General features: G+C 50.6%; 1 protein-coding gene across 6 annotated transcripts in view; it reads left to right on the top strand.

Annotated features, from left to right (window-relative positions):
- DISP3 (dispatched RND transporter family member 3) overlaps positions 1 to 24,092 on the top strand; it is a 308,406-nt gene that overhangs the window by 138,868 nt on the left and 145,446 nt on the right. For all 6 annotated transcript variants that reach the window (XM_068242367.1, XM_068242366.1, XM_068242369.1 and 3 more), the window contains exons 4-5: positions 7,607 to 7,743; positions 11,584 to 11,718. In XM_068242367.1, the coding sequence (XP_068098468.1) occupies positions 7,607 to 7,743; positions 11,584 to 11,718 (272 nt within the window). The remainder of the gene's footprint in view (positions 1 to 7,606; positions 7,744 to 11,583; positions 11,719 to 24,092) is intronic.

The following is a 24,092-nucleotide window of genomic DNA, read 5'->3' as shown; positions in this document are numbered from 1 at the left end:
CCTGCACCTCTGTATCTGCCCTGCCCCTCTGTGTCTGCCCTGCTCCTCTGTATCTGCCCTGCTCATCTGTATCTGCCCTGCTCCTCTGTATATGCCCTACCCCTCTGTATCTGCCCTACCCCTCTGTATCTGCCCTGCTCCTCTGTATCTGTCCTGCTCCTCTGTATCTGTCCTGCTCCTCTGTATCTGCCCTGCTCCTCTGCATCTGCCCTGCTGCTCTGTATCTGCCCTGCTCCTCTGTATCTGCCCTGCACCTCTGTATCTGCCCTGCCCCTCAGTGTCTGCCCTGCTCCTCTGTATCTGCCCTGCTCCTCTGTATCTGCCCTGCTCCTCTTTATCTGCCCTGCACCTCTGTATCTGCCCTGCCCCTCTGTGTCTGCCCTGCTCCTCTGTATCTGCCCTGCTCATCTGTATCTGCCCTGCTCCTCTGTATCTGCCCTGCTCCTCTGTATCTGCCCTGCCCCTCAGTGTCTGCCCTGCTCCTCTGTATCTGTCCTGCTCCTCTGTATCTGCCCTGCTCCTCTGTATCTGCCCTGCACCTCTGTATCTGCCCTGCCCCTCTGTGTCTGCCCTGCTCCTCTGTATCTGCCCTGCTCATCTGTATCTGCCCTGCTCCTCTGTATCTGCCCTGCTCCTCTGTATCTGCCCTGCCCCTCAGTGTCTGCCCTGCTCCTCTGTATCTGTCCTGCTCCTCTGTATCTGCCCTGCTCCTCTGTATCTGCCCTGCACCTCTGTATCTGCCCTGCCCCTCTGTGTCTGCCCTGCTCCTCTGTATCTGCCCTGCTCATCTGTATCTGCCCTACCCCTCTGTATCTGCCCTGCACCTCTGTATCTGCCCTGCCCCTCTGTATCTGCCCTGCACCTCTGTATTTGCCTTGCCCCTCTGTATCTGCTCCGCTCCTCTGCTGCTCCCCTGTATCTGCCCTGCCCCTCTGTAATCTGCCCTGCTTCTCTGTATCTGCTCTGCCCCTCTGTGTCTGCCCTGCCCCTCCCCTCTGCCTCTCCTCTGCCCCGCCCCTCTGCCCTGCCCCGCCCCTCTGCTACTCCTTTCTCTATCTATCTGCAGCTCTCTTATCATCCCCGGATCTGTCGCCTCCCCCCGTCCTGGTCTCACCGGTGTCCACAGACCTCGCAGTGTTTTCTATTCTCCTTCCCAGACTTAATGATTAATTAAAATCATTACCAATGTGGATAATGGTGCTGATATACTGAGCTAAGCGCAGCACTATTTAACGGGATCTTTATGGGAAGATTGTCTTTGAAGAGTGTTATTGAAGAAATTGGTTCGATGAGCAGCTCATAAATTAAATTAGTGGAAACCTAAACCATTACGGCAATGGTAACGATCCGTTAATGAGGGGCAGTAAAACCGGCTACTAAAACGGATTCTGTAGCATTTGGAAAATGGAAAATCCCGGAGGGCTATCTCCCTGCGCTGCCCCTAGTGGGCTGAAGTCAGCACTGCAGCTTGAAGCTATGGAGTCTGTGTTGTGCCATTTCTCTGCGGGCACCAAGTCACAGAGCCAGTGGCGGAGCTATGGAACTTTGGGCCCCGATGCGAGTTTTACATTGGGCCCCCCCCAAGCATTCTACACATAACAATTGATACAGCGCAACAAAACCTGCCAAGGTCATCCACAGTATTAGAGGTGCAAGAAGGGGACGGGGAACAGCTTGTTAATGATTACCACTATTCACAGTATCTATAGAAGTGATTATTACCAGCACAGGACCAATAAACGGCTTATACTTTGCTTTAGGAAGGGCCCCATGGGGCCTCTCTGGCCCAAGGGCCCCGATGCGGTTGCTACCTCTGCAACCCCTATTGCTACGCCCCTGCACAGACACCTTCATTACCTTCAACTGATGTCACGAAAAAGCACTTCTATCGATATCTGCCTGATATTGACTATTCAGTTGCTTGCCCCCTTGAAATTCTATTAGATCTGATCAGAGGACAGATCTAATATAGGCAGCCACAATCCTAGTCTTGCGGGATGTTCTGCCAAGCCTCTGTCTCAGAGCGATTCTGGGTCGCACGTGCAGGAGTGGTATCTGCATGACACATATTCGCTGTGCCGCTGGTATGGTGCATTGTATGCTCTGATGTCATCTATCACATGAATGCCAGTGCAAGCCTCTGGTCCTGTCTCTCAGCGATTCTGGGTTGCACGTGCGGAAGTGGTAGTGTATCCGCATGGTAGTGTATCCGCATTACACGTATTCGCAGTACCGCTGGCATGGTACATTGGGCTTTATTCACTAAGACAAATAGCATGCCTTATCAACGTTAACATGCCTTATCAGAGTTAATACGCCTCTGTAGGCCGCAGCGAGCCCCCTTTGTAGGCAGCAGTGAGCCCCCTCTGTAGGCAGCAGTGAGCCCCCTCTGTAGATCGCAGTGAGCCCCCTCTGTAGGCTGCAGTGAGCCCCCTAGGTAGGCCGCAGTGAACCCCCTCTGTATGCAGCAGTGAGCCCCCTCTGTAGGCAGCAGGGAGCTCCCTCTGTAGGCAGCAGGGAGCCCCCTCTGTAGGCTGCAGTGAGCCCCCTCTGTAGGCTGCAGTGAACCCCCTCTGTAGACTGCAGTGATCCCCCTCTGTAGGCTGCAGTGAGCCCCCTCTGTAGGCTGCAGTGAGCCCCCTCTGTAGGCTGCAGTGAGCCCCCTCTGAAGGCCGCAGTGAGCCCCCTCTGTAGGCTGCAGTGAGCCCCCTCTGAAGGCAGCAGTGAGCCCCCTCTGTAGGCTGCAGTGAGCCCCCTCTGTAGGCCGCAGTGAGCCCCCTCTGAAGGCCGCAGTGAGCCCCCTCTGTAGGCCGCAGTGAGCCCCCTCTGTAGGCTGCAGTGAGCCCCCTCTGAAGGCAGCAGTGAGCCCCCTCTGTAGGCTGCAGTGAGCCCCCTCTGTAGGCTGCAGTGAGCCCCCTCTGAAGGCCGCAGTGAGCCCCCTCTGTAGGCCGCAGTGAGCCCCCTCTGAAGGCCGCAGTGAGCCCCCTCTGTAGGCTGCAGTGATCCCCCTCTGTAGGCCGCAGTGAGCCCCCTCTGTAGGCAGCAGTGAGCCCCCTCTGAAGGCAGCAGTGAGCCCCCTCTGTAGGCTGCAGTGAGCCCCCTCTGTAGGCTGCAGTGAGCCCCCTCTGAGGGCCGCAGTGAGCCCCCTCTGTAGGCCGCAGTGAGCCCCCTCTGTAGGCAGCAGTGAGCCCCCTCTGTAGGCTGCAGTGAGCCCCCTCTGTAGGCAGCAGTGAGCCCCCTCTGTAGGCCGCAGTGAGCCCCCTCTGTAGGCCGCAGTGAGCCCCCTCTGTAGGCTGCAGTGAGCCCCCTCTGTAGGCAGCAGTGAGCCCCCTCTGTACGCTGCAGTGAGCCCCCTCTGTAGGCCGCAGTGAGCCCCCTCTGTAGGCCGCAGTGAGCCCCCTCTGTAGGCTGCAGTGCGCCCCCTCTGTAGGCCGCAGTGAGCCCCCTCTGTAGGCCGCAGTGAGCCCCCTCTGTAGGCCGCAGTGAGCCCCCTCTGTAGGCCGCAGTGAGCCCCCTCTGTAGGCCGCAGTGAGCTCCCTCTGTAGGCCGCAGTGAGCCCCCTCTGTAGGCCGCAGTGAGCCCCCTCTGTACGCTGCAGTGAGCCCCCTCTGTAGGCCGCAGTGAGCCCCCTCTGTAGGCCGCAGTGAGCCCCCTCTGTAGGCCGCAGTGAGCCCCCTCTGTAGGCCGCAGTGAGCCCCCTCTGTAGGCCGCAGTGAGCTCCCTCTGTAGGCCGCAGTGAGCCCCCTCTGTAGGCTGCAGTGAGCCCCCTCTGTAGGCCGTGGTGTGCCCCCTCTGTAGGCAGCTGTGAGCCCCCCCTGTAGGCTGTGGTTAGCCCCCTCTGTAGGCCGTGGTGAGCCCCCTCTGTAGGTCACGGTGAGCCCCTCTGTAGGTAGCAGTGAGCCCCCTCTGTAGGCAGCAGTGAGCCCCCTCTGTAGGCTGCAGTGAGCCCCCTCGGTAGGCTGCAGTGAGCCCCCTCTGTAGGCTGCAGTGAGTCCGCTCTGTAGGCCACAGTGTGCCCCCTCTGTAGGCAGCAGTGAGCCCCCTCTGTAGGCCGCAGTGTGCACCCTCTGTAGGCCGCAGTGAGCCCCCTCTGTAGGCTGCAGTGAGCCCCCTCTGTAGGCCGTGGTGTGCCCCCTCTGTAGGCAGCTGTGAGCCCCCCCTGTAGGCTGTGGTTAGCCCCCTCTGTAGGCCGTGGTGAGCCCCCTCTGTAGGTCACGGTGAGCCCCTCTGTAGGTAGCAGTGAGCCCCCTCTGTAGGCCGCAGTGAGCCCCCTCTGTAGGCTGCAGTGAGCCCCCTCTGTAGGCAGCAGTGAGCCCCCTCTGTAGGCCGCAGTGAGCCCCCTCTGTAGGCCGCAGTGAGCCCCCTCTGTAGGCTGCAGTGAGCCCCCTCTGTAGGCAGCAGTGAGCCCCCTCTGTACGCTGCAGTGAGCCCCCTCTGTAGGCCGCAGTGAGCCCCCTCTGTAGGCCGCAGTGAGCCCCCTCTGTAGGCCGCAGTGAGCCCCCTCTGTAGGCCGCAGTGAGCCCCCTCTGTAGGCCGCAGTGAGCTCCCTCTGTAGGCCGCAGTGAGCCCCCTCTGTAGGCCGCAGTGAGCCCCCTCTGTAGGCCGCAGTGAGCCCCCTCTGTAGGCCGCAGTGAGCCCCCTCTGTAGGCCGCAGTGAGCCCCCTCTGTAGGCCGCAGTGAGCTCCCTCTGTAGGCCGCAGTGAGCCCCCTCTGTAGGCTGCAGTGAGCCCCCTCTGTAGGCCGTGGTGTGCCCCCTCTGTAGGCAGCTGTGAGCCCCCCCCTGTAGGCTGTGGTTAGCCCCCTCTGTAGGCCGTGGTGAGCCCCCTCTGTAGGTCACGGTGAGCCCCTCTGTAGGTAGCAGTGAGCCCCCTCTGTAGGCAGCAGTGAGCCCCCTCTGTAGGCTGCAGTGAGCCCCCTCGGTAGGCTGCAGTGAGCCCCCTCTGTAGGCTGCAGTGAGCCCCCTCTGAAGGCCGCAGTGAGCCCCCTCTGTAGGCCGCAGTGAGCCCCCTCTGTAGGCCGCAGTGAGCCCCCTCTGTACGCTGCAGTGAGCCCCCTCTGTAGGCAGCAGTGAGCCCCCTCTGAAGGCCGCAGTGAGCCCCCTCTGTAGGCAGCAGTGAGCCCCCTCTGAAGGCAGCAGTGAGCCCCCTCTGTAGGCTGCAGTGAGCCCCCTCTGTAGGCCGCAGTGAGCCCCCTCTGTAGGCTGCAGTGAGCCCCCTCTGTAGGCCGTGGTGTGCCCCCTCTGTAGGCAGCTGTGAGCCCCCCCTGTAGGCTGTGGTTAGCCCCCTCTGTAGGCCGTGGTGAGCCCCCTCTGTAGGTCACGGTGAGCCCCTCTGTAGGTAGCAGTGAGCCCCCTCTGTAGGCAGTAGTGAGCCCCCTCTGTAGGCTGCAGTGAGCCCCCTCGGTAGGCTGCAGTGAGCCCCCTCTGTAGGCTGCAGTGAGCCCCCTCTGTAGGCTGCAGTGAGCCCCCTCTGTAGGCAGCAGTGAGCCCCCTCTGAAGGCCGCAGTGAGCCCCCTCTGTAGGCCGCAGTGAGCCCCCTCTGTAGGCCGCAGTGAGCCCCCTCTGTACGCTGCAGTGAGCCCCCTCTGTAGGCAGCAGTGAGCCCCCTCTGAAGGCCGCAGTGAGCCCCCTCTGTAGGCAGCAGTGAGCCCCCTCTGAAGGCAGCAGTGAGCCCCCTCTGTAGGCTGCAGTGAGCCCCCTCTGTAGGCCGCAGTGAGCCCCCTCTGTAGGCCGCAGTGAGCTCCCTCTGTAGGCCGCAGTGAGCCCCCTCTGTAGGCTGCAGTGAGCCCCCTCTGTAGGCCGTGGTGTGCCCCCTCTGTAGGCAGCTGTGAGCCCCCCCTGTAGGCTGTGGTTAGCCCCCTCTGTAGGCCGTGGTGAGCCCCCTCTGTAGGTCACGGTGAGCCCCTCTGTAGGTAGCAGTGAGCCCCCTCTGTAGGCAGCAGTGAGCCCCCTCTGTAGGCTGCAGTGAGCCCCCTCGGTAGGCTGCAGTGAACCCCCTCTGTAGGCTGCAGTGAGTCCGCTCTGTAGGCCACAGTGTGCCCCCTCTGTAGGCAGCAGTGAGCCCCCTCTGTAGGTAGCAGTGAGCCCCCTCTGTAGGCAGCAGTGAGCCCCCTCTGTAGGTAGCAGTGAGCCCCCTCTGTAGGCAGCAGTGAGCCCCCTCTGTAGGCTGCAGTGAGCCCCCTCGGTAGGCTGCAGTGAGCCCCCTCTGTAGGCTGCAGTGAGTCCGCTCTGTAGGCCGCAGTGTGCACCCTCTCTAGGCTGCAGTGAGCCCCCTCTTTAGGCTGCAGTGAGCCCCCTCTGTAGGCCGCAGTGTGCCCCCTCTGTAGGCTGCAGTGTGCCCCCTCTGTAGGCTGCAGTGAGCCCCCTCTGTAGGCCGGAGTGAGCCCCCTCTGTAGGCTGCAGTGAGCCCCCTCTGTAGGCTGCAGTGAACCCCCTCTGTAGACTGCAGTGATCCCCCTCTGTAGGCTGCAGTGAGCCCCCTCTGTAGGCTGCAGTGAGCCCCCTCTGTAGGCTGCAGTGAGCCCCCTCTGAAGGCCGCAGTGAGCCCCCTCTGTAGGCCGCAGTGAGCCCCCTCTGTAGGCCGCAGTGAGCCCCCTCTGTACGCTGCAGTGAGCCCCCTCTGTAGGCAGCAGTGAGCCCCCTCTGAAGGCCGCAGTGAGCCCCCTCTGTAGGCAGCAGTGAGCCCCCTCTGAAGGCAGCAGTGAGCCCCCTCTGTAGGCCGCAGTGAGCCCCCTCTGTAGGCCGCAGTGAGCCCCCTCTGTAGGCCGCAGTGAGCTCCCTCTGTAGGCCGCAGTGAGCCCCCTCTGTAGGCTGCAGTGAGCCCCCTCTGTAGGCCGTGGTGTGCCCCCTCTGTAGGCAGCTGTGAGCCCCCCCTGTAGGCTGTGGTTAGCCCCCTCTGTAGGCCGTGGTGAGCCCCCTCTGTAGGTCACGGTGAGCCCCTCTGTAGGTAGCAGTGAGCCCCCTCTGTAGGCAGCAGTGAGCCCCCTCTGTAGGCAGCAGTGAGCCCCCTCTGTAGGCTGCAGTGAGCCCCCTCGGTAGGCTGCAGTGAGCCCCCTCTGTAGGCTGCAGTGAGTCCCCTCTGTAGGCTGCAGTGAGCCCCCTCTTTAGGCTGCAGTGTGCCCCCTCTGTAGGCAGCAGTGAGCCCCCTCTGTAGGCTGCAGTGAGCCCCCTCTTTAGGCTGCAGTGAGCCCCCTCTGTAGGCCGCAGTGTGCCCCCTCTGTAGGCTGCAGTGTGCCCCCTCTGTAGGCTGCAGTGAGCCCCCTCTGTAGGCCGGAGTGAGCCCCCTCTGTAGGCCGGAGTGAGCCTCCTCTGTAGGCCCCAGTGAGCCCCCTCTGTAGGCCGCAGTGAGCCCCCTCTGTAGGCCGCAGTGAGCCCCCTCTGTAGGCCGCAGTGAGCCCCCTCTGTAGGCTGCAGTGAGCCCCCTCTGTAGGCCATGCTGAGCCCCCCTCTATCGTGTGAAGTCAGTGGGCATCGTTGTACAGCAGCTCTGCAGATTCACTGATGGCATCACTTGAATAATAAGTGTTTGAAAATGTCAAATTAACATATTATAATCTTTGTTTCTATTTCTGTTCAGGGATTGATGAGTATTTTTCTTCTTCTCACAAGTAAAGTGCAGGTTCTGTATGGCGGGACTGACCTGTTTGACTATGAAGTGCGAACGACCTTCAACAATGACATGCTGCTTGCGTTCATCAGCACCACCTGCATCGCCGTCCTGGTCTACATACTCACCTCCTTCTCAGGTACCGCCTCTCTCCTTTATGAAAAGCTCTGCCTAATGTGTGTGATCAGACGACAAACTGCTGGTCCAACTTCCCTTGCATTGAGAATAAGCAGTCGTCTTGGGGTCTTTAGCGAATAGCAATATATTGCTTTTTATACACAACTAGGCATAAGCCCGCCCTTTTAAAATGGGTGCTAGGGCTTAACCGCGCTGCGCACTCATGGCCGCGCTCCCCCTGCACCTGCTCTCCAATGTCCGCCCGCAAGCCACACATGTGCAGTAGCGCAAACGCACGGACACAGGGAAAGGAGAGATCGCAGGGACACGGGTTTTATTATAGAGGATATGCAGAAAGGAACCAGGATTTAACTTCTCAAAGACCTGCAGATGACTTTGCCTTGATTTAAAGCATGCCTGATGTGACATGATGAAATAAACATAGGTACATGTAATACTGGCCATAGTATGACATTCTCTGAAATCCCTTTCTATATTCCAGTATACCAAGCAAAAAAAAAAAAATAGCAAGGAAAAAATAAACCTTGCATTGTTATCTATGCAAAATGGCCATCGCAACAGCTTGTTGAATTTAGTCTGATTTCCTAAAAAGTAAATAGAAGCTAAAACAGCTGAGAAACATTGAGATAATGGTTCTAACGAGGTTTAAGTGCATGAAAACTCAAAGGTTCATTGCTTCCCTAAGGGCTCTTTCACACTACAGGCAGCGGTAAAAGGCTAAAAGCCACATTTTGGCTGCAGGCGTTTTAAAGGCGTTTTAACGCCAACACATTACTATCAATTGTAATGAGAAACGCCACGGTCAGCCCTAAAAATGCTCCTGGGAGCTTCAAAACGCAACGCTCCAAAACGCAGCGTTAAGTGTGAAAGGTAAAATGAAAGTCTATGGACTTTCATTTTACCTTGGAAAACGCCAACTATGGCCGTGGCGTAAAACACCGAAAAAGCCCTCTGGTGTGAAAGGGCCCTTAGGCTGGATCCACACTGTAAGCGCTTTTCTGAGCGCTTGCTAATTGTTTGTGATTGCTGAGCGCTTTCTGAGCGCTTTTTAAAAATCATTCCCATTGACTTTCATTAAAATCGCGGTAAAAATCACGTAAAAATCTCCATCTATGCAATTGCGCGATGCTGCCATTTTTACATGATTTTTACTGCGATTTTAACCCATTCGCGTTCTGTCGTTTTCACTTGAGAAATGTTCACCTCCCATTCATTAGCCTATAACTTTATCACTACTTATCACAATGAACTGATCTATATCTTGTTTTTTCCGCCACCAATTAGGCTTTCTTTGGGGGGTACATTTTGCTAAGAGCAACTTTACTGTAAATGCATTTTAACAGGAAGAATAAGAAAAAAACTGAAAAAATCATTATTTCTCAGTTTTCAGCCATTATAGTTTTAAAATAATACATGCCTCCATAATTAAAACTCACGTATTGTATTTGCCCATATGTCCCAGTTATTACACCGTTAAAATTATGTCCCTATCACAATGTATGGCGACAATATTTTATTTGGAAATAAAGGTGCATTTTTTCCGTTTTGCATCTATCACTATTTACAAGTTTAAAATAAAAAAAATATAGAAATATTTCATCTTTACATTAATATTTAAAAAGTTTAGACCCTCAGGTAAATATTTACATGTTTTTTTTTTTTGTATTGTAATGTTTTTTTTTTTATATTAAACATTTTATTTGGGTAGTTTTGGGAGGGTGGGATGTAAACAATATGTTTATAATGTAAATGTGTGTTAATTTTTTTTTTTTTTTTAACTTTTAGTTGTAGTATTACTTTTTGGCCACAAGATGGCGGCCATGAGTTTGTTTACATGACGTCACTCTAAACGTAACATACGCTTAGAGCGACACACGGGGGAGGTAACAGCCAGAAAAGGCGCAGCTTCCGAGAGAAGCTGTGGCTTTTTCAGCGGGGAGAGGAATCAGTGATCGGGCACCATTGCCCGATTCACTGATTGCCTGGCTAACGAACCGCGGGCCGGGAGCGCGCGTGTAGTTTCTACTGGACGTAGAAACCAAAATAGGTTAATAAAAATTAGTAGGAGTGATTTCTTTTATAAGCACTCAGAAAGCGCTGAGCAATCACCAGCAATCCTAAAAGCACTTATAGTGTGGATCCGCCTTTCAGTGTGGATTCTAAACAGCAGCTGTGACAGCCTGAAGCAAGCTTAACAAATAAGCCATCCAACTGAAAATAAAAAACGGAGACTTCTTTCCATGTGTTCTGTGTATTATTTATTTATACTACTCATATAATTAATTATTCTGGTTTATTCTCACTTCAGGTTCACTTGTTAACAGCAAACACCGCACTGTCATCGCCGCCATCTCTTAAAGGGACCAAATATGGCGGTTCCGTAGCAAATCTTGCCAATTATAAACATAGATCGCTCTTTCCAAACAACACAGAAATCACTCAAAATGCAACAACCTGATTACCTGAACTGCAGTGTTACTTTCTGCACTTTTATTTGGTGCTAAAAAAATTTAATATAAATTAGGTGAAAAATTGAGAAAACATATTGTGTGATTTGACCCCAAGGAGAGAAGCCATCATTCACAATATGAGCGGTTTGGGAACACGTAGCAGATTGTACAGACTTGGTTCACACGTGGTCCACTGACATGCATTGACCAGACAGCAGATATAATGATCACTCGATCGTTAGTGGAGCTGAACTCTCGCGCAGGCAGAAGGAAAACAGAGAAATACACCCTGTATGCATTTAGAGAGTTTAGCCTGTCTAACTTCCCCTACTCTGTGACTAATCACAGATTGTAATTTGATCTCTCCCCGGTGTCACATGACTGCCATGCCAGATATGGCAGATAAGCTAAATTGAAAGCACAGGATGTTAACAATATGTCTGCTTCCATGAAAGAAACACTGCAGATTTATATCAGTTATAACAAAGAAATGTTTCTCTTTAAAGCCTATTATGCTGTTGCTTATCTCTTAGAGAAGAGAGGAAGTTCTGAGTTCACGTCTGCTTTAAAGGACACCTGAAGTGAGAGTGATAGGTAGGCTGCCATATTTATTTCCAACTACACAATACCAGTTACCCGGCAGCCCTGCTGATCTCTTTGGCTGCAGTAGTGTCTGACTCACACCCCTGAAACAAGCATGCAGCTAATCCTGTCACACCTCAGTCAGAGCACCTGATCTGCTGCATGCTTGTTCAGGGGCTGCGGCTAAGTGTAGAGGCAGAGGATCAGCAGGACAGCCAAGCAATCTGCATTGTTTAATTGTCAGCCCCCATATCTCTCTGACTTCAGGTAATGATTCCTCAGGCCTGCTATTGTTATCAGTATTGCAGCTAATTGTGCTGGTGACAAGAGTCACACAGAGCATTGATTCACCCCCCATCAGGCAGTTATTGCAACTCACTGTCCAACACCTTATCTCCCTTCATTTATAATCTGCTCACAAAGATAGCTGAATACTGCCTCTTCTGCCCCTGAAAAGTGTAAATGGCCTCCCACAAGGTGTTTCTACACCCCCTGCTGTGCTCATAGTAAGTTGTTTCTCAATGCTACTCTATCATCTCTGGATCTGTCAGTCAGGATATCTGTTCCTCTAATGACCTATCTGACTGATTCGCAGGCATTAGTCAGAATACAGACTAAAGACAGAGTATAAACACTGCTCACAATTTCTGCTGATGATGTTTAATGGTCCAAATAAATAATAATTAACAAAACCAAACAAATAATAGATATAAACGAGACAGGTTCTTCCTGTTTATTTCCCCTTGGCCTGCTGTGAGATTGCTCAGCTGTTGATTGACAGGCATTGTTTTGTTCTCCACGTTTCGCAGTGTTCCTCTCCTTCTTCGGGATTGCCAGCATTGGGCTGAGCTGCCTGGTGGCGCTGTTCCTCTATCACGTGGCTTTCGGGATCCAGTATCTGGGAATCCTCAATGGCGTGGCTGCCTTCGTCATTGTTGGGATCGGTAAGTGACACATCTATAGCTGCTTCCTTTATAGTATTGTGTTTTGTTTTTGTTTAAAAATGTTTATTTGTGACATATTAAAGTTTTACGTAAACTATGCTAAAAAAAATGGCATTCAGCATGTCTGCTGACAATTAGCCCCACACAGGGGGATCAAGTACAAAATATTTCCCACACTCTGAACAACACAAAAATAAAAAAGGTCCAAAACACTGTAGGTAAATCCTCCAGGGATCCTTACAGAGCCATATTGCGGCTGAATAGCGATCTCCGGCCAAAGCGTTGCCACATTTTCCATGGGGTTTCCAGGTGGTCATTACATGCTGCGTACGGACCACCTGGAGACCCCAGCACGAAATGCATGGCTCTTTCTTTTGTAACATGTAAATTTACACTACCGATAAAGCGGATCCGAGATGAAAAACTATAACAAGTAACTTGTATATATATTGTATCTAAAGTTTACATAGTTTACTCAGCATATCTAGCTGCAAACAGCTTCAACAGTGTGAGGAAACGCGGAAAAGCCGCCGCGTGTGCCAAGAGCTAGGCGGCTGACTCCGCGTCCTACGCGGCAGTTTGCACGCGTCTGGTGGTGTGGTGGAAGAGGAAGTGTCAGCTGATCAGGAAGGTCAGCTGATTCCTGCAGGACTCATGATTGGCTGAATGGTTCGGGCGGGGCAGCAGAGTCCAGCAACTATATATTCTGCTGCTTATTCAGTTGCTGGTTGTCTGGCGTTGCGATCACATACGTGGGAGCACCCAGATCCGTAGTCAGATCCGCAAGTGTGCCGGGACCAGCTGGAGCTGTAATCCTACACTTAGCTAGATTCTGTTGATAGCTAAAGTACTAGTTTGATTATGATTATCTGTTTTGACCTTTTGCCTGCCTGACTATCCTCCTGAACTCTGATCTTGTACCTTGCTATTCTGATACTCTGTTGCCGAACCCCGGCTCGTCCTTAGACTCTGCTTCTGCCTACTGATCTTGTACCTCGATATTTCTGATACTCTGTTGCCGAACCCTGCCTGTACCTGACTCCGCCTTTGCCTCTTGATATTGTACTTTATCTGTCCGTGTGTGTATGACCTGGCTTGTCCGACCTCGAGAACCGACCTCACTGTTGGAGGCGGTTCCCCGTTCTATCAGTGACACTTCCTCCAGAGTGTTACTTTTAGACAATCCTTCTTACTCGCAGCCTGACTCCTCCCGTCTTGGAGAGTCCAGGTCTTCGGAAGGAATCCGTGCAGTATACCTTACTGCGCTGAGGCTTAGTCCTCAAAGTGTTACTGTTACACCAAACACTACACTCTACTCAGGTGAACAGAGGTTAGCTGGTATATCGGATTATTGGTGATACTGCAGATCACTTATAATCTGGTATACATCTGTATTCCCAGTGATACTGCAGATCACCGGTAATCAGATCCTCTCTGTGCTTCACCGATCGTTACAGAACGCCAGACCAAAAAACAGATGGATGCACGCGCTGATCCTCTGACTGTGCTTGCCACTTCGGTGGATAGCATCCATCAAGCACTGGGCCAGCACAAAGCCTTACTTGATGCCCTATCAGGCTCTGTGCGAACCCTTCAGACGTCAGTTGATTCGGTGCGATCCCCTCCTAGTGATGACATACGTATGCCCGTACTTGATAAATTTTCCGGCCACAAGTCTGACTTTCGGAATTTTAAGACATGTAGGCACGTCCTTTCCCTTTATTGTGGAGGTTGACGCTTCGGAGGTTGGGATAGGGGTGGTGCTGTCTCAGCGGTCAGGGTTACAAGGCAGATTGCATCCATGCGCTTATTTTTCCCGTAGGTTTTCTCCGGCAGAGAAAAACTACGACATAGGCACAGAGACCTGGGAGGATTGGACAAAGGCTTTGGGTCCCTTTCAGCAGGATGTCCCTGAGGGAAAACCAGAGGGGGTTTTGTTTATCCCACTACCTTTTCGTCTACAGGTCTTACAAATGTTTCACGCCCATAAGAGTGCTGGTCACCCTGGTGCTGCCAGAACGCAGGATCTGATTGCCAGATGTGCTTGGTGGCCTTCTATGGCAACAGACTGCAAGGAGTATGTCAGGGAGTGTGCAGTATGTGCCAAGAGTAAACCCTCCCGGCAGGCACCTGTCGGTACCTTGCAGCCTCTGCCCGCCCCGAGTGAACCATGGACCCACTTGTCCATGGATTTTGTGGGTGAGCTCCCCAGGTCTGAAGGCATGTCGGTCATTTGGGTGGTAGTCGACCGCTTCAGCAAAATGGCCCATTTCGTGCCTTTGAAAGGACTCCCCTCGGCCCAGGGATTGGCCGACCTATTTATCATCCACATTTTCCGGCTGCACTGCATTCCGGAAAACATTGTGTCCGATCGGGAAATCCAATTCATCTCTAAATTCTGGAGGGCATTTTGCCACCAAATGGGCATGAAGCTGTCTTTCTCGTCAGGCTACCACCCACAGACCAATGGGCAGACCGAACGAATTAATCAGTCTTTAGAACAGTTCTTAAGATGTTACGTTGCGGAGACACAGAATGATTGGGTAAAGTTTCTGGCTTTTGCAGAATTCGCACAGAATAATTTGAAGAGTTCTTCTTCTGGTTTTTCTCCATTCCAGATTGTGACAGGGAGGTCGCCCAAGTTCTCCCCACTGCCGGTTGCCTCTTCTCCGTTTCCCGCACTGGAGGATTGGCAGAAGTCACTCAGGGGCAATTGGGGAATTGTTAGAGAGAATTTGCAGAAAGCGTTCCAAAGTCAAAAGGGTCAAGCGGACAAGAGACGTTCCATGGAATAGAAATTTCAGCCAGGGGATTTAGTCTGGGTGTCCACACGTCATTTGACCCTGAAGCAGCCATCTGCCAAACTGGGCACCAGGTTTGTGGGTCCATTTTCTGTGACCAAGAAGATCAACAACGTTACTTATGTCATTGATCTTCCTGCCAGCATGCGGGGCGTAAGGTCGTTTCACGTGTCCCTACTCAAACCTGCGGTTCATGTGGGTCCTACTCCTCCTCCTCCTGTGATGGTGGAGGACCAACCCGGTATGAGGTAGAGAAAATCTTAGATTTGCGCATTGTACAGAACTCAGTACAATATCTGGTGCATTGGAAAGGGTATGGCATTGAGGAGAGACAATGGGTACCGGGGAGTCGCATGCATGCGGACGAATTAAGGAAAGAGTTTCACGCTTTACATCCCGAGAAACCTGGTAGGAGTTGTCCAGAGTCCACTCCTCGGGGGGGGGGGGGGGGGGGTACTGTGAGGAAACGCGGAAAAGCCGCCGCGTGTGCCAAGAGCTAGGCGGCTGACTCCGCGTCCTACGCGGCGGTTTGCACGCGTCTGGTTGTTTGGTGGATCGCGGAAAAGCCGCCGCATGTCCTGATAGCAAAGCGGCTGTTTGCATGCAGCAGCGTGTGCTTGGTGTGGCTGGGTCTGTTAGTGCACCTGGACAGATGGAGAGCTATGCTCGCGCGGGCCTGAATGCAGGACCTTTATACCAGCAGGGGAAGTGTCAGCTGATCAGGAAGGTCAGCTGATTCCTGCAGGACTCCTGATTGGCTGAATGGTTCGGGTGGGGCAGCAGAGTCCAGCAACTATATATTCTGCTGCTTATTCAGTTGCTGGTTGTCTGGCGTGCGATCACATATGTGGGAACACCCAGATCCGTAGTCAGATCCGCAAGTGTGCCGGGACCAGCTGGAGCTGTAATCCTACACTTAGCTAGTTTCTGTTGATAGCTTAAAGTACTAGTTTGATTGTGATTATCTGTTTTGACCTTTTGCCTGCCTGACTATCCTCCTGAACTCTGATCTTGTATCTCGATATTTCTGATACTCTCTTGCCGAACCCCGGCTCGTCCTTAGACTCTGCTTCTGCCTACTGATCTTGTACCTCGATATTTCTGATACTCTGTTGCCGAACCCTGCCTGTACCTGACTCCGCCTTTGCCTCTTGATATTGTACTTTATCTGTCCGTGTGTGTACGACCTGGCTTGTCCGACCTCGAGAACCGACCTCACTGTTGGAGGCGGTTCCCCGTTCTATCAGTGACACCTCCTCCTGAGTGTTACTTTTAGACAATCCTTCCTACTCGCAGTCTGACTCCTCCCGTCTTGGAGAGTCCAGGTCTTCGGAAGGAATCCGTGCAGTATACCTTACTGCGCTGAGGCTTAGTCCTCAAAGTGTTACTGTTACACCAAACACTACACTCTACTCAGGTGAACAGAGGTTAGCTGGTATATCGGATTATCGGTGATACTGCAGATTACTTATAATCTGGTATACATCTGTATTCCCAGTGATACTGCAGATCACCGGTAATCAGATCCTCTCTGTGCTTCACCGATCGTTACAAACAGCTTATGATTATTTATTCCTGTGATACAATGAGGGCAGCCATGTTCTGCTTGTCACATTGTCACAGGCTGAGGGCTGGAGATGCTATCAGCTTGCCTGTGTGTAAATTCACTCCCCTCATTGGCTAGTAACCTCCTCCTCCTTCTGCCCAGACTGAGCTCCCATGAGCCCTTGCTACTGCCAAGGCTCTCTGAAAACCTGTGGGCGTGGCTTGTTTAGTTTATAGGGAATTAGAGTATTAAAACAAAACAAAAAAAGTATTGGGCTTGAGGAATGCCCTATAAACTATATGAAAGGAACACAATTATGCAATGAGCAAAAGTTTATCTGCACTTTAAGGTGGCCACACACCATACAATTAAAAAAATTCAGTTTCACACCAATTCGATCCGTTGTCCTGAAAAATCGAAAGCTTTTATTTCATTCGTTTGAGAAATCTGATCAAATTTCCTGTTTTTATTCGATAAAAGAAGATCGGGAGTGTTGGATTTTTCTGATCAATTTGAATGAAAATTGAGTGGTGTGTGGTAGATTGTCTCAATTACTTGATGTACAGACCCAAGCAATTGTTTCTGAGTTTTTCATCATTTTTTTCATAATTGGGGGAAAATGTAACATACATGTGTGGTACATTGGTCAGATGTTTGGAATGTTACAAGCAGTCAGAAAAATTGCTTGCAATTCTTGAATTGAAAAGATATTTAAAAAATTGTATTGTGTGTGGTCACCTTTAGTTTGATACATTATCTGTCATTTACCGCATTTAAAAATTCACTTTCTTACTTCTTCTTCCCAATGTTCTAGCACAGGGGTCTCAAACTCAATTTACCTGGGGGGCCGCAGGAGGCAAAGTCAGGATGAGGCTGGGCCGCATAAGGAATTTCACAAAAAAAGTAAATCAGCAGCTCCCGCAGCCCGCCTACCCCCCCCCCCCCCCTCCCCAGTCCCTTGCATTGATTTTTATTTCAAAATTAAATTCAAAGTGAAGCAAACTATTTTACCTTATAGTTCGCTTCAGTGCTCCCATGAAAAGCAAGCCGCCGTGTCCCCGCCGTAAAACGAGGGCTGCAGAGCCCCCAAATCGCCCGGGGGGGGGGGGGGGGCAATCCGCCGGCATTTCCTGGAGGGGGCAGAGCTTTCAGCTTTTAGCTCTGCCCCTCCTGACGTCAATCGCGGCACATCACCGCCTCTCCCCGCCCTTCTCTGTGAAGGAAGAATGAGAGGGGCGGGGAGAGGCGGTGATGCGCCACAATTGACGTCAGGAGGGGCAGAGCTGAAGCTGAAAGCTCTGCCCCTTCCAGGAAATGCCGGCGGATTGCCTCCCGGGCGATTTGGGCGCTCTGCAGCCCTCGTTTAGCGGCGGGATGTGGCGGATTACTTGGGAGCAATGAAGCGAACGATAAGGAAGCTTTTGCCGGCGCGGGCCACAAAATATTGTATCGAGGGCCGCAAATGGCCCATGGGCCGCAAGTTTGAGACCCCTGTTCTAGCATGTCCGGCGGCTTTGACATTAACCGCTAAAGTCAGCGGACATTACCCCATTTCCCACACTCAGCACGAGAACATTAACATCGATTTTCTCTTTCTTGCTTGTATGTTTGGTTTATTGTAATCTATTAGTACTCTCACAACTCTTAGTTAAGATTGTTATCCATCTAGATAATTCTCTGGCAGTCATAATGTGGGACCCCCGAGCCCTTCATTTAAAGTCTCATCCAGTGTTCAGCCCAGAGTGGCCTTGATAATGAACATTAGATGAGACACTCACTGTATTCATTGTTTAGTAATGACTCAGTTACGTTTGTGCTGCTGCTCTTGTTTATCCATTTGTACCCTGAAGTACAAACCGATGCACTGCTTCATCATTGTATCTTTGTACGCTATGCACAGAAAAGGCTGGCACCACAGAAAATAAGAACTCAGCTCTTTATTGAAATGTCATTAAAATGACATGATAGTCAACGTAGAAAAATAGGCTATGGCGGCAACAGGCAATAACCATAGCCTATTTTTTTTCATTTTAATGACATTTCAATAAAGAGCTGAGTTTTTATTTTTTGTGTATAGGATTGATAGATCCCGTTGGTAGCGGGATCCAAGGTAGATCCCATTGGTAGTGGGATCCGAGGTAGATCCCGTTGGTAGTGGCCTAGTGGGATCCGAGGTAGATCCCGTTGGTAGTGGGATCCGAGGTAGATCCCGTTGGTAGTGGCCTAGTGGGATCCGAGGTAGATCCCATTGGTAGTGGGATCCGAGGTAGATCCCGTTGGTAGTGGCCTAGTGGGATCCGAGGTAGATCCCATTGGTAGTGGGATCCGAGGTAGATCCCGTTGGTAGTGGCCTAGTGGGATCCGAGGTAGATCCCGTTGGTAGTGGGATCCGAGGTAGATCCCATTGGTAGTGGGATCCGAGGTAGATCCCGTTGAGATTGTGGGAGGGGGCTTGGCTGTAGTGGGGGAGTATGATGTAGGATTAGTGCAGAGATTGTGGGAGGGGGCACAGCTGTAGTGGGAGTGACACATAGTGGGGGTGCACGGTGTTGCAGGATTAGTGCAGAGATTGTGGGAGGGGCATGGCTGTAGTAGGAGTGATGCATGGTGGGGGTGCACAGTGTTGTAGGATTAGTGCAGAGATTGTGGGAGGGGCATGGTTGTTGTGGGAGTGGCACATGGTGGGGGTGCACAGTGTTGTAGGATCAGTGGGGTTTGTGGGATGGGCATGGCTGTTGTGGGAGTGTCATATGGTGGGGGTGCACAGTGTTGTAGGATCAGTGGGTTTTGTGGGAGGGGCATGACTGTTGTGGGAGTGGCATATGGTGGGGGATGCACAGTGTTGTAGGATCAGTGGGATTGTGGGAGGGGGCATGGCTGTAGTGGGGGTGGCACATGGTGGGGGAGCACGGTGTTGTAGGATTACTGCAGAGATTGTGGGAGGGGCATGGCTGTAGTGGGAGTGGCACATGGTGGGGGTGCACGGTGTTGTAGGAATAGTGCAGAGATTGTGGGAGGGGCATGGCCTGCAAATCCACCATCGTAGGGCTCATTGGTGATAAATCGGAGCTGGAATATCACAGCGAGATCGAGCGGATTCTCAGATGGTGCTCAGACAACAAACTCGTACTAAACACAGCAAAAACGGTGGAACTGATAGTGAACTTCAGAAGGAACGCTTCACCACCCAGCCCGGTCATCATTGATGGCACCGAAGTCACCAGGGTACATAGCGCGCGGTTCCTAGGCACCACCATCACGGAGAACTTGAGATGGGACGAAAATACCTCTACTATCCAAAAGAAGGCCCAGCAGAGACTGTTCTTCCTGAGGCAACTGAGGAAGTTTGGAATGCCCAGGGAGCTACTGACCAGTTTTTATACGGCGACCATTGAATCTGTCCTTTGCTCCTCCATCATTGTCTGGTACTCGGGGGCAAATGCAAAGGACAGGCTCAAACTCCAGAGAGTCATCAATGTGGCTGAGAAGATCATTGGGTCGCCCCTGCCACCCCTGGACCTTCTCCACACATCCAGAATGAGGTCCAGGGCAAATAGAATCACACTCAATCCCTCCCACCCTGGCAATCACTTCTTCAGTCCCCTACGCTCGGGACGTCGCTATAGGTCCATCTACACCAAAACCACCAGGCGTAGGAACACATTCTTCCCTCAAGCGATCACTCTCTTTAACTCAGACCCTCTCCCAAATGTCATCTCCTAATCCCCTTCTGCACCTCGGGGCACTAGAGTACGAACGCGTGCCCATAGGATGACGTTCATCTTTGCATAATATTGTATACACCATTGCATTATATGATGACAACCGCTCGATGTGTCATTGCTCTGTTGCAGTGTTTCTTTATAAATTGTACTATGTGTAGTGTTACTTGCACTGTGTGTCACTTGCCAATATGTTGCAATGTTTCTTTGTTAATTGTACTATGTGTAGTGTTATTCGCACTGTTTGTCACTTGCCAATATGCCTTGTGCCCACAAATAATTCCGGGTGCGGCGCCTGTCGCACTTGGCGAATAAAGCCATTCTGATTCTGATTCTGAAATCAATATACAATTGTTCCTTGTTGCCATTTAACCAGAAATTCATACATATCTAAGTGCAGCAAACAGAATAATCCAGCCAAATCTATGGAAAGCCTTTGTGTATTTAGGTTTAGAGAGACGCTTCTACCGCATGTCTGCGTGGATTATCCAGAATATTAATCATGCTCAGCTTGTGGATGAGAGGTGACTCGTGTTTGGTCTTCAGATGTTATCGGTGTTAGGAGACATCTGTTAGCTCAGAGGTTTGTAAATGTTGGAGTTAGCGGGTAATAAAGTCTCAGAATATATTGGGACGTTCTCAGGCTGGTGTAGGGAGGTGCGTGGTGTCGCTTGGGGGGGGCAGTACTCACAAGAGATGATGTTTGGTGATAAAAGTGGGGATCCTGGTATATGTAGTGCTGCAGATCTTGTTTTGCTGTAAAGGGCAGGAGAAGCTTCCCTGAATGTCGGGATTGTCTCTGTGTCTTTGGATGTGAAGTTTCTCCTTTGATGCTTGCTACATACAATGCAATTTTTCCATCAGAGTGATTGGAAATTTCCAGTCATTTGATACTTACCAACAGTAGGGTATTGTACCGTGTTAGCCATCAGTAAAAGCAAGAAGTTTTAAATCAGGATCATACCATTTATTGGCTAACTACAAATGAATAAGAATAAACAAGCTTTCGGCCTTGCAGCCTTCGTCAGGTTTACATCCTGTTAGTTTGCAGGCTGGTGGTACAGACAGCTTATATATATGCAACATCAAAAGGGAAAACAGATATTTTTTTAAAGCATAAATACGTCATTAAGATGCCTTAATACAAACAGACCATCTAAATGGGGTAAGATAAGGATCCTTGTTTACTCCATTGCTCACAGACCTGGTATTAGGATTGACCCAGAGGTATCGTAAATTCTTAGTTCACAAGTTCAGCTAGAGTGGCTGAGACAGTTCATATATCATCAATCTCATACCAATATAGAAAGTTATTGTCCTTATTCAAACCCTTCTGCACAGCTTTGAACCAATTTATAAATTTTGTTTCTGCTATTAATCGGTCATTTGACGTTTTGAAGTCGCCCTTCAGGGCAGTTACACGAAGATCATCCATGCTGTGTCCGTTGGACCGAAAGTGTGTAGCAACTGGGAGTCCAGATTTGGTATCATTAATAGTGTGCCTGTGTCCATTCATACGTTTGCGCAGTGTTTGTCCAGTTTCTCCCACGTACATAACATTGGGGCATTTAGCACACATGATCAGATATACCAGATTGGTGGACCCACAGGAAAATTTACCTTGTACTCTGTACTCCTGTTGTGAACCTGGTATCATTACCCTGTCAGGGGAGTAAATGTCTCTGCAGGTCCCACATATTTTTTGTCGGCAGGGTGATGTTCCGTTTTGTTGAGGCCTATTCAAAGAGCTCCTGACAATCATCTGTTTTAGATTGTGTGGTTGCCGATATGACAAGAGTGGAGGTTTTCCACTCTTGTCATATCGGCAACCACACAATCTAAAACAGATGATTGTCAGGAGTTCTTTGAATAGGCCTCAACAAAACGGAACATCACCCTGCCGACAAAAAATATGTGGGACCTGCAGAGACATTTACTCCACTGACAGGGTAACGATACCAGGTTCACAACAGGAGTACAGAGTACAAGGTAAATTTTCCTGTGGGTCCACCAATCTGGTATATCTGATCATGTGTGCTAAATGCCCCAATGTTATGTACGTGGGAGAAACTGGACAAACACTGCGCAAACGTATGAATGGACACAGGCACACTATTAATGATACCAAATCTGGACTCCCAGTTGCTACACACTTTCGGTCCAACGGACACAGCATGGATGATCTTTGTGTCACTGTCCTGAAGGGTGGCTTCAAAACGTCAAATGACCGATTAATGGCAGAAACAAAATTTATAAATTGGTTGAAAGCTGTGCAGAAGGGTTTGAATAAGGACAACAACTTTCTATATTGGTATGAGATTGATGATATATGAACTGTCTCAGCCACTCTAGCTGAACTTGTGAACTAAGAATTTACGATACCTCTGGGTCAATCTTAATACCAGGTCTGTGAGCAATGGAGTAAACAAGGATCCTTATCTTACCCCATTTAGATGGTCTGTTTGTATTAAGGCATCTTAATGACGTATTTATGCTTGAAAAAAATATCTGTTTTCCCTTTTGATGTTGCATGTATATAAGCTGTCTGTACCACCAGCCTGCAAACTAACAGGATGTAAACCTGACGAAGGCTGCAAGGCCGAAAGCTTGTTTATTCTTATTCATTTGTAGTTAGCCAATAAATGGTATCATCCTGATTTAAAAATACTTACCAACATGTCCGATCTGCTTCTGATCGTGAAAGGGATCGATTTTGTTCAACTCTGAAGCAGATCAGACATGTTTGAAATGATCAAATAACGGGAAATTTCTTGTCAATCTGACCTGAAAATTGCACTGTGTGTACCGGGCCTGAGTGTTGTGGGAAGTTTAGCACTTGCTGTTAGTTTCCTCCTGAATGTTTTCGGCCAGCGTTCCAGTCACTCAACCTCCTTTATCACTGAGAAAATGGTCACATCCCGGAGAAAGGCCTTTGTACGTCGCTTCATGGAGTTTCTGTTACTTGGCGTGATTGTCTCTCCTAAGGTGGCCACACAAGATACAATACAACGAGCTCCAATTTTACGGCAATCGGAATAAAAATGATCCGTTGTACTTAGTTGTTGTTTTTTAGTTTGTTAGAGAAATCCTAATTTCACATTTTTTATTTTTTATTGTTTTCATAAAAGTGGATCAGGAATGATGCAATTTTCTGATCAATTTTCCGGGAAATTGAATGGTGTGGGGTAGAGTGTCAGTTGATTTATGCCTGCAAGCAATCTTTTTCAGCGTTTTAAATAATGTTTCTTTCATAATTGGGAAAACATTGAATGTGATACATTGGTCTATTTTATGCATTTCAATTTATTAAATTGTAATTCTGGAATTGAAAAGAAATATAAAACATGTATGTTGTGTGTGTGGTCACCTTAATACAATAGTTTTCTTTTTTCTTAGAACTTTTAAATCACATTGATTTTCTGGATTGATTGTATTGTCTGATCAGGCAAAACAATCCCCCATACCAGAGACGGATTACGGCTACATGGGGCCCTAAGCAAAGTAACTGATTTGGGCCCCCCCATCATGTCGTAATAGAATCAGAAGATGCAGCTGCACAGCAACATGCCGCACACACCGGGGCAGCCGAGCTACTGGTTGCTATGGGCAACAGCCCGCTTTCCTCTGTGGGTGCACAATGCAGGGAATAGCAGCGGCAAAATGCAGAGTGAGAGATGAATGGCTGGGACATTTGCACTCGGGGGCTGGGGCACCCCTGTGAAGAGGGCGCCAGATATCACAGCCGCAGCACTTTCCCCCTGCATCTCCAGCCTGGCAATAGCAGAAAGCTCTGGACACCGCCAAACCGGAAGCCGTTCCCCAGACAGAATTACATAACCACTCCCACCACCGAACAACCAATTTCCTCCCAAACTAGACAGCCACCATGCAGCCTCCATCCCAGTGAATACGATAGTCCAGCAGTGAAGGCAGCCGCAGCGGAGGAGAATGACAGCACCTGATGACTCACATTCACCTATTGCGATCCAAGCAATAGAGGTCCCGTCATCCGGAGCCCATCTGTCTCCTCTAGAGTGCTGCCGCTCTGTTACTACTGCTATTACTACTACCTACTTCCTGTCTGATCTAAGAATCGGGAAGTTCAGAGCGAGCGGCTGCACTGTAGAAGAGACAGATGGGTTTCAGATGACGGGATCTCTACCGCTTGGATCATGGATAGGTGAGTGAGCATTTGCCATCTGCTGCTATCATTCTTGCTGCAGCTGTGGTTCTCTGTGGGAAGGGAGGGCAGAGTGGGCAGCGGCAGAGCGCACAGTAGCAGGAGGGGGACCCAGGAGGAGAGCC

This window comes from Hyperolius riggenbachi, chromosome 6, assembly GCF_040937935.1.
Source record: "Hyperolius riggenbachi isolate aHypRig1 chromosome 6, aHypRig1.pri, whole genome shotgun sequence".
Taxonomy (NCBI): Eukaryota; Metazoa; Chordata; class Amphibia; order Anura; family Hyperoliidae; genus Hyperolius; species Hyperolius riggenbachi.
Note: the sequence above shows the minus strand (reverse complement) of the source record. Positions and strands in the feature narration are given on the sequence as shown.